The sequence below is a fragment of the Hippocampus comes genome, unplaced genomic scaffold (genome assembly GCF_001891065.2).
Source record: "Hippocampus comes isolate QL1 unplaced genomic scaffold, H_comes_QL1_v1.1 scaffold78, whole genome shotgun sequence".
Classification (NCBI taxonomy): domain Eukaryota; kingdom Metazoa; phylum Chordata; class Actinopteri; order Syngnathiformes; family Syngnathidae; genus Hippocampus; species Hippocampus comes.
Genome location: NW_017805798.1, coordinates 626,190 through 637,281, shown reverse-complemented (window position 1 = coordinate 637,281; position 11,092 = coordinate 626,190). Strand labels below are relative to the sequence as shown.

Genomic DNA, 11,092 nt, shown 5'->3' with positions numbered 1-11,092 from the left:
GGCCCCCCCCCCCAAAAAAACCCCTATGCTAACGTGTTGCAGTTCCGAGATACAATGGAGCCTGTCATCTCGCACTACGAGCTTCAGGGTACCACGGTCGTCATCCAGATAGACTCGGTGAGCACTGATAACACCCGGACGCCTTCCTCATTACCCCTGCGGAACATCTGACAACTTCCTGTCTGGGGTGCAGGTTCCGTCTGACGTGTTTCTGTGCATCAGCTTTCGGATCCGCGTTGGCTTCAAGGTGGGCGGGGCCAGCAAGTCTCTGTTGACTGTTTCTGAGCCTCAGGACAAAGGTGAGAACATCCTTGGTATGGAAATCCACATGGAGGAGGGTTGAACTTCTAGACGAGGACAATGGGCATTGTAATCCACTTGGTGAAGGCTTGTAGTTCTCTGAAGACCCGGTGCTAAAGTTGCCGTGTTAGCCTCAATGCTAGCTATCAAGGCAAACTTTCTTTTAATTTCTATGCAATTCTACCCTCATTGCTTTTGCACCTTTCTCTGCTTGAGCCAGTGTGCTCGCTCGCGGCCGCTCCAGAGGACTATCCAAAGGGAAGACTCATTCTCAAGGTGGAGGCATAATTAGCTTGCTCACGGGGCGTTGCAATTGCGCTGGAATAATGGCTAATCCGAACAAATGCGTTCAAGTTGCGTCAGTGGAGATGAATCTTGTTGTTCTTCCGTAGGAAGTTTGTGTAGCGAAGCCTTCTCCTATACGGAGCAGAAGCTGCAGCGCTTCTGTGTGGCTGACCAGTGCCAATGCATGACAGGTGACTCCGCCCCCACAATCTGATTGGTTGCCAGTCCACCAGGTGCCGTTTCATTTAACGCGTGTCATGTAACTCGTGTCGTCATAGCCGCGTGTGCGACCTACAGAGCCAACCCCGACTTGACCTTGACTGCTGCCAAACGCCTCCAGGAAACGTGTCAGCCTCACATCAAATACGGTGAGAATGCCACAACGCGTCGCGCTCGGCACTGAGACCCGAACGCAGCGCCAGCGTGACGCCACTCCATGTTTGCAGCTTATAAACTGCAAGTCAAGTCTTCGCAAACAGAAGGAGACTTTGTGACCTTCACAGCCAACGTGCGTGAAGTCCTCAAGAACACAGATCCAGGTAATCCCAAGAGACTCAATTGGAACCTGAGACCCTGAAGACTCAATCACCTACAGTGCTGTGAAAAAAAAAGTCTCTGTTGAAAACAGTAACTGATCATTCAAGTCCATGAAGAAGATTGTAAATTAGGCCATCGAGGAGTTGCGACGGTGGCGGCCATGATGTGCGTGACACGTGCCGTTTATTAGGGTTCGAGGCGTTGAGTTCCGGCTCGGAGGTGGAGCTCATCAAGAAGGTGACGTGCGACCTGGTCCACGTGGCGCTAAACCGGCAGTATCTGCTGATGGGATCCAGCGGGTCCGAGGTGCGAGTGGGCCACGCCTCCAGGTGAGCGTACCGCCCATTTCGGGGAAAGCTCCCGGGTGGACCCCGCCCCTCCCGCCTTTCACAGTGCAGTCGCGGTCCTCAGGTTCCGCCTCCCCCTGGACGCCGATGCCACACTGGAGCCGTGGCCCACCCAATGTGAAGATCCGGTCTGCACAGCGCAAACTGCCAGCATGGACGAGTACGCTCTCGACCTACAGCTCTTCAGCTGTCCGAAGCCCTGATGGCGTCACGTGACGTCGGCAGCATGCCGCGGCATAAACATGGCGGCAGCAAGAGGAGCGGTATCTTGACAGCAACTTGATGTAACGTCAGCTGGACATTGACGATACCTTGACATCATCATGACATGACAAAATGATCATCGCATTACTTTGACAACACAATTTATGTCAAGACATAGTCTTGATATCACGATATAATAAAGGCTCACAGAATCACGACAACACTGACAACGTAAAATCACCTTGACGTCACGACAAAACTGTAACATGACGAGAATGTGACATGACGGACGAACCTTTGACATGATGACTGCTTGGCGTGATGTGACATCACTTTCACTGATGAAAAACATGGATGACACACGTGTCAACAGGAAGTGACTCGCTTTGCATTGACTTTTTTGAACAACGCACATTGAGTGTTCACAATTCTATGATGCCACGCGTCAAATAAAATGAAATGCCATGAACAACTAACACTTGTGTCACGTCGCATGAGCAAGATTAAGGTGGCTGCTAAAGAGATTACCATGGAGACGGAGATAAGGCTTCTTATGGATGCTTCTTAAGACTTGTGCGAATGCAAGCTAATGCTCGTCTCCATGGCAACCAAAATGTGATTGATTTATTTGTTTGATTGGTTGTTTTGGAGGGTCTAAAGTTGCGCGCTATATTTCTGATAGGGACTTTGGCTTTTTGACAAGTCTGCTTCAGCCACACTCGCCGTACTTCAAATGTTAGTAGGTTTCCGCTAATGAAAAGCCAACTTCCCGTGTAGAGCTTTCACGATAAAAGCTTGATCCCGCTCTTCACTATGTGATGCTCTTATTGTGAAGCACTTGTAAGGAAATCAAACAATTTTGAAACGAAGGTACCCGCGGGAGTGGCTGTGACTTCCCCGTTAGCCGTTAAGCTAACGAGCCGTGCGTTTCGAAAGTCGAGCACAAAACATTTGCAAGGTCAAAATATTCTTGAATGATTCCAGGAGCGCTGAAGATGACGACCGAGCAAAGGTAGTGTCAAATGTGAACATGAAACACAGCAGCCTGCTTTAAAAGTTCCCTTTTTTTCTATATTGACTTCGTTTTATTAAATAAGATGAGAGGAGTTGTGGTTGTCTTTTACTCGTCGCGGTGCTAAACTGACACACATGAAAAAGCTTCTAAAATTCGCTTTGAATAATACAATGCCTGCCGTCTTATGCAATCATCAAAGGTAGCACCTGTTGACGTCAAGTCAAGCCAAGTGCAGCCTTCTGGTCCAGGCGCTTCATCCGTTTTCGGAGTCCGTCACCAGTCGAACCGTGATTGCGACACCCAACCTCATCGAGGACAGGCTGATATTTTCCACAAGTCAACAAGACGCAACATATTGTTTAGAAATATGGTGTGGACAGGGGGAGATAGGGACCAGCTGGCGTGGCAAAACCAAAAATCTGCATCGAATTGATGTCCTTTATAAGACCATTGAAAAAAAAAGTATCTATCTATAAAGGGCCAAAATATTTTCAATAAGGTGGAGTACATTTTCCTTGAAAAACAGGGCCCACCTGAGCGTGAGGAGACGCGCATGAAGCCGAGTGACATGAACGCTCGCCTTGAGGACGCCCTGTCCCGCATCGCCGTGGAGGCACAAGAGATCCAAGAGCTGGAGCAGCAGTTGACGGATGGTGAGGACAGGCGTCGGCCCGTCACAGGCCACCTCCTCCTCATCCTCGTCCTTGTGAGCAGTTTTCTTTTGGCGTGTGATCTCCAGGGCAGATTTTGGCCAATGAGCTCCTGCAGAAGGACCTGGAGGGGATCCTCGGTGGACTTCAGGAATATCTCAGAGGACTTCGACTTAAGGTACCACTTCACCAATTCCGGAATGACAAATATAGTACTGGTGGGGAATGTTGCGCTTTTGGTCGCTATAGCCACTATTTTATTGCGCTTCCTTGTTCCAACTTTGTTATGGGTCAATTTCCTCGAGAAGAGACAACTGTACAGTATACTGGAACAAAACTAGTATGCTGGAGACGTGTACATGCCTCACGCCTGAGTAAAAAAAAAAAAAAAAGGAACAATTCTGCTAGCTTACTGCTAACACATAAAGCGAAACGCCACAGTTGGACGAACAATAATTAGCATAGATGTTACTGTGCTCATGTGGCGCAAGTAATTCCGCTTGCTCTTGTTTCAGGCCAGTGAGCTGCAGGCTGAGAATGAAAATCTTCAGCGCCACCTGGAGGACGCTCAGAGACACCGCAAGAAGCTGGAGGACACAGCCCGGGTTTGTGATCAGGTGACCTTTGAACCTGCGTCACGGGGATGCTCGGCTCACCAACTGAATGGTGTTATTTTCCCGTTGAAAGCGATGTAAATAGAAGCCAGCCGTTCCATTCGACAAATGAATGGCACGTTTTGTTCCGAAAGCAAATTGTTCACTGGGAGGTGGGGGGTGTCTGATATTTGATGACGTGTCCGCAGAAGATGGCGGCCCAGCAGGAGGCGCTGGCGGCGCTGAAGATGGAGGCCCAGGTGCTGAAATGGCAGAAGGCGGGGCTGGAGGCGGAGCTGAAGGAGATGAGGGAGGAGCTAAACCAGCAGCTCACACTGGGACAGGTGAGCCAACGCTCCCAAAACGACACCATCCAATAATAGGATACACAAGCCTGCCACTTCTTGAGCGTTGATGAGGTCACACCATGTCAAACACAGAAGACCAAAACCAGAACCAGCGTGGAGCAAACCCAGCAGCAAATGGCCAGACTGCAGGACCAGCCGGACCAGAATCGCATAGCCCAACTCGAGGAACGTGTGACCCAGTACCAGAACCACATAACCCAACTACAAGAACAGTCTTCCAACCACCACAAGCACATAGATCAGCTTGAAGACCAGCTGACCCGATACCGGAAGCGCATAACCCAACTAGAAGATTCCGTGGCCCACCACCACCACAAGTGTATCCTCCAGCCGGAATTTCAGTCAACGGCAACCGTCGTCAGTGCCAGGACCCCTGGAAGGGGACGGGCTTGCCGCCTGTTGGGGGGCGCCAACGGCAAACCGAAACCCCACGCAGACAGGTAACGCACGCACCTCCTGACAGCACTGCACCGTTCGCCGTGTGAGTGTGTGTTCGCGCGAGACGGAAGCGCACACACACTTTGACACTCAGACCCCGGCACAGGATCTGACCGTCGTGTTGACGTGTGTGTAGGAGCGTGTTGCAGTTGTGTGAGGAGGTTCAGTGCGTGGAGCAAACGCTTCACAAGAGACGAGCCGAACTTCGCGAGGCCGACAGACGATTGATGCACGTGCACGCGCGTTTCCAGAGCAACCAGGTACACGCAGTCACACACACACATACACGTGCGACAAAAGACACACAAGACGGGACAATGAGCGAAAGAGACTTGTTTGTCTTCCAGGCCGCGTCCCAGCACAGCGCCACCACCCTGAAGCAGATGGCACTGCGCCTCAGGTCAAGAAATGCACTTTTCAACACTACTGACAATTTTAAATATGTTTGTGAAACTTATCACGTTAAAGCAGGAAATGTATCACATTCGAATATGGAATGCATCGCGTTAAAACTTAGCACTTTAGAATGTGAAACTCTTTCAAACAAACCAGAGTGCTGCAGGATGAGGAGGCGGAGCTTAGGAGGCGGACCAGGGCGGAGCATCAGCGGTTGAGAGCAGTGGAGGCGGAGCTAAGTGACAGAGAGGCAGAGTCCCAAGAACTCTGCACCTCAGTGCACATGGCCACATGCAGGTATGCATGCGTGAGACACACACAACACATACAGACACACAGATTTGGCTGTTAAGAAAATTGAAAGTGCATTTTCAAAATTTTAAAGAACAAATTGTTGTCTAAGGTTTTGGACAAGTCGTGGTGAGATGGCATGGATAATACTGTATTTGGTATGCGTCAACCCGTAACAAAATGGGCTCTGAAAATTGACCTGAAATGGGCACGATTAGCCGTTTGACCTTTTGAAGAGGTCAAGCTTCCAATGATAAATACAAGAGACACTTTGCAAACGCCAACACACTTGCGCTGACGCCTCTTTGCGCCGTTATTAATGTGATGCGCATTGTTTTTCATGAGGTTTTCAAAAATCGCGAGAGTCACCAATTCCGAACCTTTCAATTGAATTTCCGAGCTTTGAGATGAAGACTGGAATTCATAGTCAAGTACATGAAAAGTACAGCTTGACTGAAAAATGCCAAAGTGGGCGGCCAAAGGTTCTCTTCCGAAGGGCCGCATACAGAAACGATGTCGAATTTTTGTTCATTTCGTGTTCTCTATGCAAATTAAAATTCAACATATACTGTGTCATATTTGTCATTTGTGTGTGTGCAGACTAGCTGAGCTTGTGCGTGCGTGTCAGGAGGCTGATGCATGCTTGGACCGGACCCTCACTCAGGTATGACACACACACACACACACCATTGCTGATGTTCCACTCGGGTTCCAATGCTTTTGATGGTCTCGGTGCAGGTGGAGCGGGCAAGGGCGGAGCTTCACGGCGTGGAGGCGGAGCATCGCAGACTCAAGGTGAGAGTGCGCCTGTGCATTGACGCAACGTTAGCACAATCTGTCAGTGATTGGTGTTCGTGGCTTCGTTTACTCGGAAGACTGAAAGGTCAACGCGAGTGCCGAATGCAAAACGCCACGGACGGCCAAACGAATAGACTTAAGGAAAACTCATGAAAGCGAAAGATCGGTTTTGCTCACAAAATAACATCAAAAAAGCTTTGTCGAAAAACAATTAACCAAAACTATGAGAGTCCCAAGAACTCTGCACCTCAGTGCACATGGCCACATGCAGGTATGCATGCGTGAGACACACACAACACATACAGACACACAGATTTGGCTGTTAAGAAAATTGAAAGTGCATTTTCAAAATTTTAAAGAACAAATTGTTGTCTAAGGTTTTGGACAAGTCGTGGTGAGATGGCATGGATAATACTGTATTTGGTATGCGTCAACCCGTAACAAAATGGGCTCTGAAAATTGACCTGAAATGGGCACGATTAGCCGTTTGACCTTTTGAAGAGGTCAAGCTTCCAATGATAAATACAAGAGACACTTTGCAAACGCCAACACACTTGCGCTGACGCCTCTTTGCGCCGTTATTAATGTGATGCGCATTGTTTTTCATGAGGTTTTCAAAAATCGCGAGAGTCACCAATTCCGAACCTTTCAATTGAATTTCCGAGCTTTGAGATGAAGACTGGAATTCATAGTCAAGTACATGAAAAGTACAGCTTGACTGAAAAATGCCAAAGTGGGCGGCCAAAGGTTCTCTTCCGAAGGGCCGCATACAGAAACGATGTCGAATTTTTGTTCATTTCGTGTTCTCTATGCAAATTAAAATTCAACATATACTGTGTCATATTTGTCATTTGTGTGTGTGCAGACTAGCTGAGCTTGTGCGTGCGTGTCAGGAGGCTGATGCATGCTTGGACCGGACCCTCACTCAGGTATGACACACACACACACACACCATTGCTGATGTTCCACTCGGGTTCCAATGCTTTTGATGGTCTCGGTGCAGGTGGAGCGGGCAAGGGCGGAGCTTCACGGCGTGGAGGCGGAGCATCGCAGACTCAAGGTGAGAGTGCGCCTGTGCATTGACGCAACGTTAGCACAATCTGTCAGTGATTGGTGTTCGTGGCTTCGTTTACTCGGAAGACTGAAAGGTCAACGCGAGTGCCGAATGCAAAACGCCACGGACGGCCAAACGAATAGACTTAAGGAAAACTCATGAAAGCGAAAGATCGTTTTTGCTCACAAAATAACATCAAAAAAGCTTTGTCGAAAAACAATTAACCAAAACTATGTTTCAGATTTTGAAAACCAATCATCGCAAAAATGTCCTTTGTTATTGTCTTTGTGAGTGAATATCATACAGGAGCTTTCGTGTCGGTATGACGCCGCATCCGTGCAGAAAAAGGAGGACGGTCAAACAGTCGTTGGAGGGTTGGGGTTTACTTTATTACATGATACATTTGTGTACTTCAAAACGCTTTGGGGGTTTCCGGTGAGGTGAACTTTTCAGGCCTCTTTTCCTTATTTGTGTGTGTGTGTGTGTGTGTGTGTGTGTGTGTGTGTAGCGCTGAGTGTTGCAATCTATTCAGAGTGCCACACTGCAGCAACGTCATCGATGAGGAAACGGCACTCAATGCAAACTTGCTGTTTAGCTGCGAACGTCCCAAACTTATTTTTGAAGTGCAGCGGGAGGAAACAGGATGTCGAGCGCACGCGTGACTTGGAAGGTGGGACGCCGTCGCCGTGACGATCAAACGGCGGCCCGGCTCACGTCCAGTGGGATCAGCTCTTCTCCCTCGCCGTGATGACTGTTGCGAGGCAACTCGCCACCTCGGGAGCGCAACAGCTCGCGTCCACCTGCTCCAGCGCACACTGACGCATGCACGCACGCACACACACACACACACGTATGTTTGTGTTTAGTTTTTAAAAAATGTGCAACTTCCACACACATGTTAGCGCTGTGCTTTAAAACACACACACACACACACACACACACACACACACACACACACACACACACACACACAGTGTTGATGCAAGATGCTAGCAAGTTACACGCGGGCAGATTGGCACCTGCAGGTGTCCGTGGGCGGCGGCGTCCAGCAGCGCGAGGCATCGAGCGGCCCGGCGGCTCAGCTGACGGCCGACGTCGTGGCGGAGGCTCGGCTCGGACGAAGCGTCCACCAGCAGGCGCAGCAAACACGGCAGCCACACGTCGACGCTTCCCGCTAACCTGCGGGTGTGACATTCACTGTCAGTGGCCAGCAGGAAGACTTTTTCAGCACATCGTAACGTGACAGTTACTTGTTTTAGCATTTTCTCAACACGTTCTGAAACTATCCTATTATTGGGTTTGTTTTTTTTTTCTACAAATCTATTATAAATGTAATTTTTAAATCACTTTCTGAATCTTTTTTTTTCTCCAACACTTAATTGGAGGTGCGCCTTATAGGGCGTAAAATACGGTAAATGCTACGCATGCGTGCGTGTGCTTACCTTGGCCACGCTGCCGTAAAGAGTTGCTGGAGGGCTTCAAGCGTGTCAAGTCTTGTGAGCTCTTCGGGGGCGTCGCTGACCTCCAGGTAGGCCGGCAACACGCGACTCAGACGCCCGAAGTGGCGACACGCGCACACTCCCATCCTAAAGACACACGCAGACGCGGAACTTTACTGTAAAACGTTGGGTGGGGGAGGAGGGGTGGGGGATTAAACACACGCATGCACACACAGAAACACTTTGACACAAACATGCAGCCACCAATACACAAACAGACGCACAAACACGGAGACATCCGTACGCACCTTTGCAGGTAGGTCGGCAGCGCCTGCGCGTAGACTCTCCTGAGCGCCACCTTGTGTTCGGCCTCCATGCGTGTGAGAAGCAGCCGCAGCACGTCGTCGTGGCGACAGGCCGTCCGGCGGTTAGCCACCGAGCCAGCGGGGGGCACGGCCGCCGAGGGGGCGCTCTCCAAAACGGCCAGCAGGTCCAACAGGCACGACAACACCAGCTGTGCGTGCGCAACAGCTATGGCATTAGTGAGGTGCGGTCGTCGGGGCGCCGTGCCCGCACAGTCGCGTTACCCGCATGATGTCAGCGTTTGAGCCGTGCAGATGTTTGAACAGCGCATCGTACATCACGTCAGCCCGGTTCAACGCGCGCAGCTCACTGGCAGCCTAAAGACGCACACGCATGTGCACGCATAAATTCAGTGTCGAATATGAGTGGGAAAAAAAATGCACTTTGGAGTGTGTGAGCATTTCTGTAGTGTTTGCGTGTGGATTACGGTATGTGTCATGTATGGGGACTGTGTGTTTGTGTGCTGACCGTGTTGCTGACAATGTGGTGCAGGCAGCGAATTCCCAGCATGCACTTGTTTGCGTCATGGTGGTCGCTCAGGAGGAGGGCGGGGCCCAGGAGGCGGGGCAGCAGAGAGGCCAGGAAGGGGCGTTGCACCTGCGCCCGCAATGACATCACTCAAGCCTCGGCCAAGTGGGAGAGAGACCGTAACCGGTGACGTCTTCAACGGATCACGTGCTTTGTCTGCGTCGCACCTGGAAAAGCGTCCACGCGAACACCGAGTCGACCTCATCAATCTCGTCGCACTGCTGCCGCGCTTCCCTGAAACGCACGCGTGAGCGCACGCTCGTTGGTTACACCTGAAAGGACTAGCGTGACGGTGGGCGTCGTCACCTGCTGAGTGCGGGCTGCAAGACGTCCAGGACTGCCCCTAGGATGCCCGCCTCGGCGTCAGGCCCGCCCCCTGTCAGCATGTGGGCGGAGTCTCGCCAGCCTCCCGCTGCCAGCAACTGCGACTCCAGACCGCGAGACGCTTCTCTCGACGCGCGGCTCGTCCAAGAGCGCTCCTGAAAGCACGCGAATTGGAACAACTCGCATACACACACAGTCACATACAGGATATGTGTCTGTGTGTATATTCCTTTATGTGGCTGTTTGTTTTTTTGCACCAACCTGCATGTGCATGGCGGCAAACACGCAAACGTGCGGCGCCACGGCCAGCGTCACGGCCCGGGCTCGGCTGTCCGGGCCCACCGCCTGCAGTTTTGCCAGCAGGGCTTGCAGGGCAGCGGCCACAGCGGGCACGTCGGCGTAGTGACGTAGCGCGGGGGGGCCGGCATTGGTGGTGTCACATGGCGGCAGGGAAGCGCGGCCGATCAGAGCGCTGACGACAGAGACGTACGCGGCCTCCAGCCGGGTTGGCTCATCGACTGGGCCCAGCAACCACTGGGGATCGGCCGCTCGGAAGATCCAGCCCACCCGCTGGACAGGGAGGCTCGGGTCCAGGGGTTGGCCCATCAGACGCCGCCGCAGCTCGGGCAGGAGCGCAGTGATGGGTGGGAGGGATCCAGTGGGGAAGGGGCGCTCGTCATCATTCAGCGCAAGCTCGTCAAGTAAGGCTGAAAAGTCCGTCATGGCCGGCTGACACCCGCCCCCACCCCCTAAGAAAAATAATTTTGAGATTAACATATGACCATTTTATTGATATACTGCTTACTCTCTTTCAACAATTTTATTTGTAGTTTTTAATTTCGCCCTCTTTGACGATGACGCAATTAACACGCATGGCGCTTTTTGGGTTAATGCGGGCATTACGAATATAAGAAAAAAAACACGTTTTCACGTCGTCAACGCTGCACAGAAATAAAAGGCGCTTTGAAAATTCAAACTTTTCAGCACAACAATTCATTAACCGCAATAACATTAATATGTGCACGCTGACTAAGTACGCTAATGTGTCGTGTTTACCTTTTTACAAGAATAAGCTCGAGGGAATCATTTTGAGTGCCAAAAACAAAAAGCGTCAATGGACACTTCCGCCTTGAGTGCGTCCTTCGATCAAAAGGTTCCCCCC

The 11,092-nt window shown here is 50.9% G+C and overlaps 3 protein-coding genes across 8 annotated transcripts; 2 read left to right on the top strand and 1 right to left on the bottom strand.

Annotated features, from left to right (window-relative positions):
• The first annotated feature begins 25 nt into the window (after positions 1–25).
• On the top strand, positions 26–2,149 carry LOC109525324 (complement C5-like). Its single transcript, XM_019885753.1, has 7 exons — positions 26–117; positions 194–299; positions 693–776; positions 864–953; positions 1,032–1,124; positions 1,313–1,451; positions 1,534–2,149. Exons 1-7 carry the CDS (start codon positions 55–57, stop codon positions 1,670–1,672), a joined length of 714 nt encoding a protein of 237 aa, XP_019741312.1. The 5' UTR covers positions 26–54; the 3' UTR covers positions 1,673–2,149.
• A 224-nt stretch (positions 2,150–2,373) lies between these two features.
• On the top strand, positions 2,374–7,888 carry LOC109525305 (centriolin-like). Of its 3 annotated transcripts, none has more exons than XM_019885725.1 (12): positions 2,374–2,685; positions 3,215–3,341; positions 3,428–3,516; positions 3,854–3,955; positions 4,144–4,275; positions 4,372–4,739; positions 4,874–4,997; positions 5,085–5,137; positions 5,290–5,430; positions 6,025–6,088; positions 6,163–6,219; positions 7,785–7,888. In XM_019885725.1, exons 2-12 carry the CDS (start codon positions 3,242–3,244, stop codon positions 7,788–7,790), a joined length of 1,236 nt encoding a protein of 411 aa, XP_019741284.1. In that variant the 5' UTR covers positions 2,374–2,685; positions 3,215–3,241; the 3' UTR covers positions 7,791–7,888. The 3 variants fall into 3 exon arrangements, with proteins under 3 accessions (XP_019741284.1, XP_019741285.1, XP_019741283.1); XM_019885726.1 differs by having other exon boundaries at positions 4,141–4,275; positions 4,375–4,739; XM_019885724.1 differs by having other exon boundaries at positions 2,375–2,685; positions 4,141–4,275.
• tti2 (TELO2 interacting protein 2) lies at positions 7,641–11,088 on the bottom strand. Of its 4 annotated transcripts, none has more exons than XM_019885707.1 (10): positions 10,990–11,088; positions 10,192–10,661; positions 9,913–10,085; positions 9,774–9,840; positions 9,547–9,675; positions 9,303–9,395; positions 9,024–9,229; positions 8,719–8,862; positions 8,296–8,455; positions 7,641–8,091 (listed from the first exon to the last, which is right to left on the bottom strand). In XM_019885707.1, exons 2-10 carry the CDS (start codon positions 10,651–10,653, stop codon positions 8,002–8,004), a joined length of 1,524 nt encoding a protein of 507 aa, XP_019741266.1. In that variant the 5' UTR covers positions 10,654–10,661; positions 10,990–11,088; the 3' UTR covers positions 7,641–8,001. The 4 variants fall into 4 exon arrangements, with proteins under 4 accessions (XP_019741266.1, XP_019741267.1, XP_019741268.1 ...); XM_019885708.1 differs by having other exon boundaries at positions 10,192–10,679; positions 10,987–11,087; XM_019885709.1 differs by having other exon boundaries at positions 10,192–10,676; positions 10,989–11,087.
• Between the last annotated feature and the right edge of the window lie 4 nt (positions 11,089–11,092).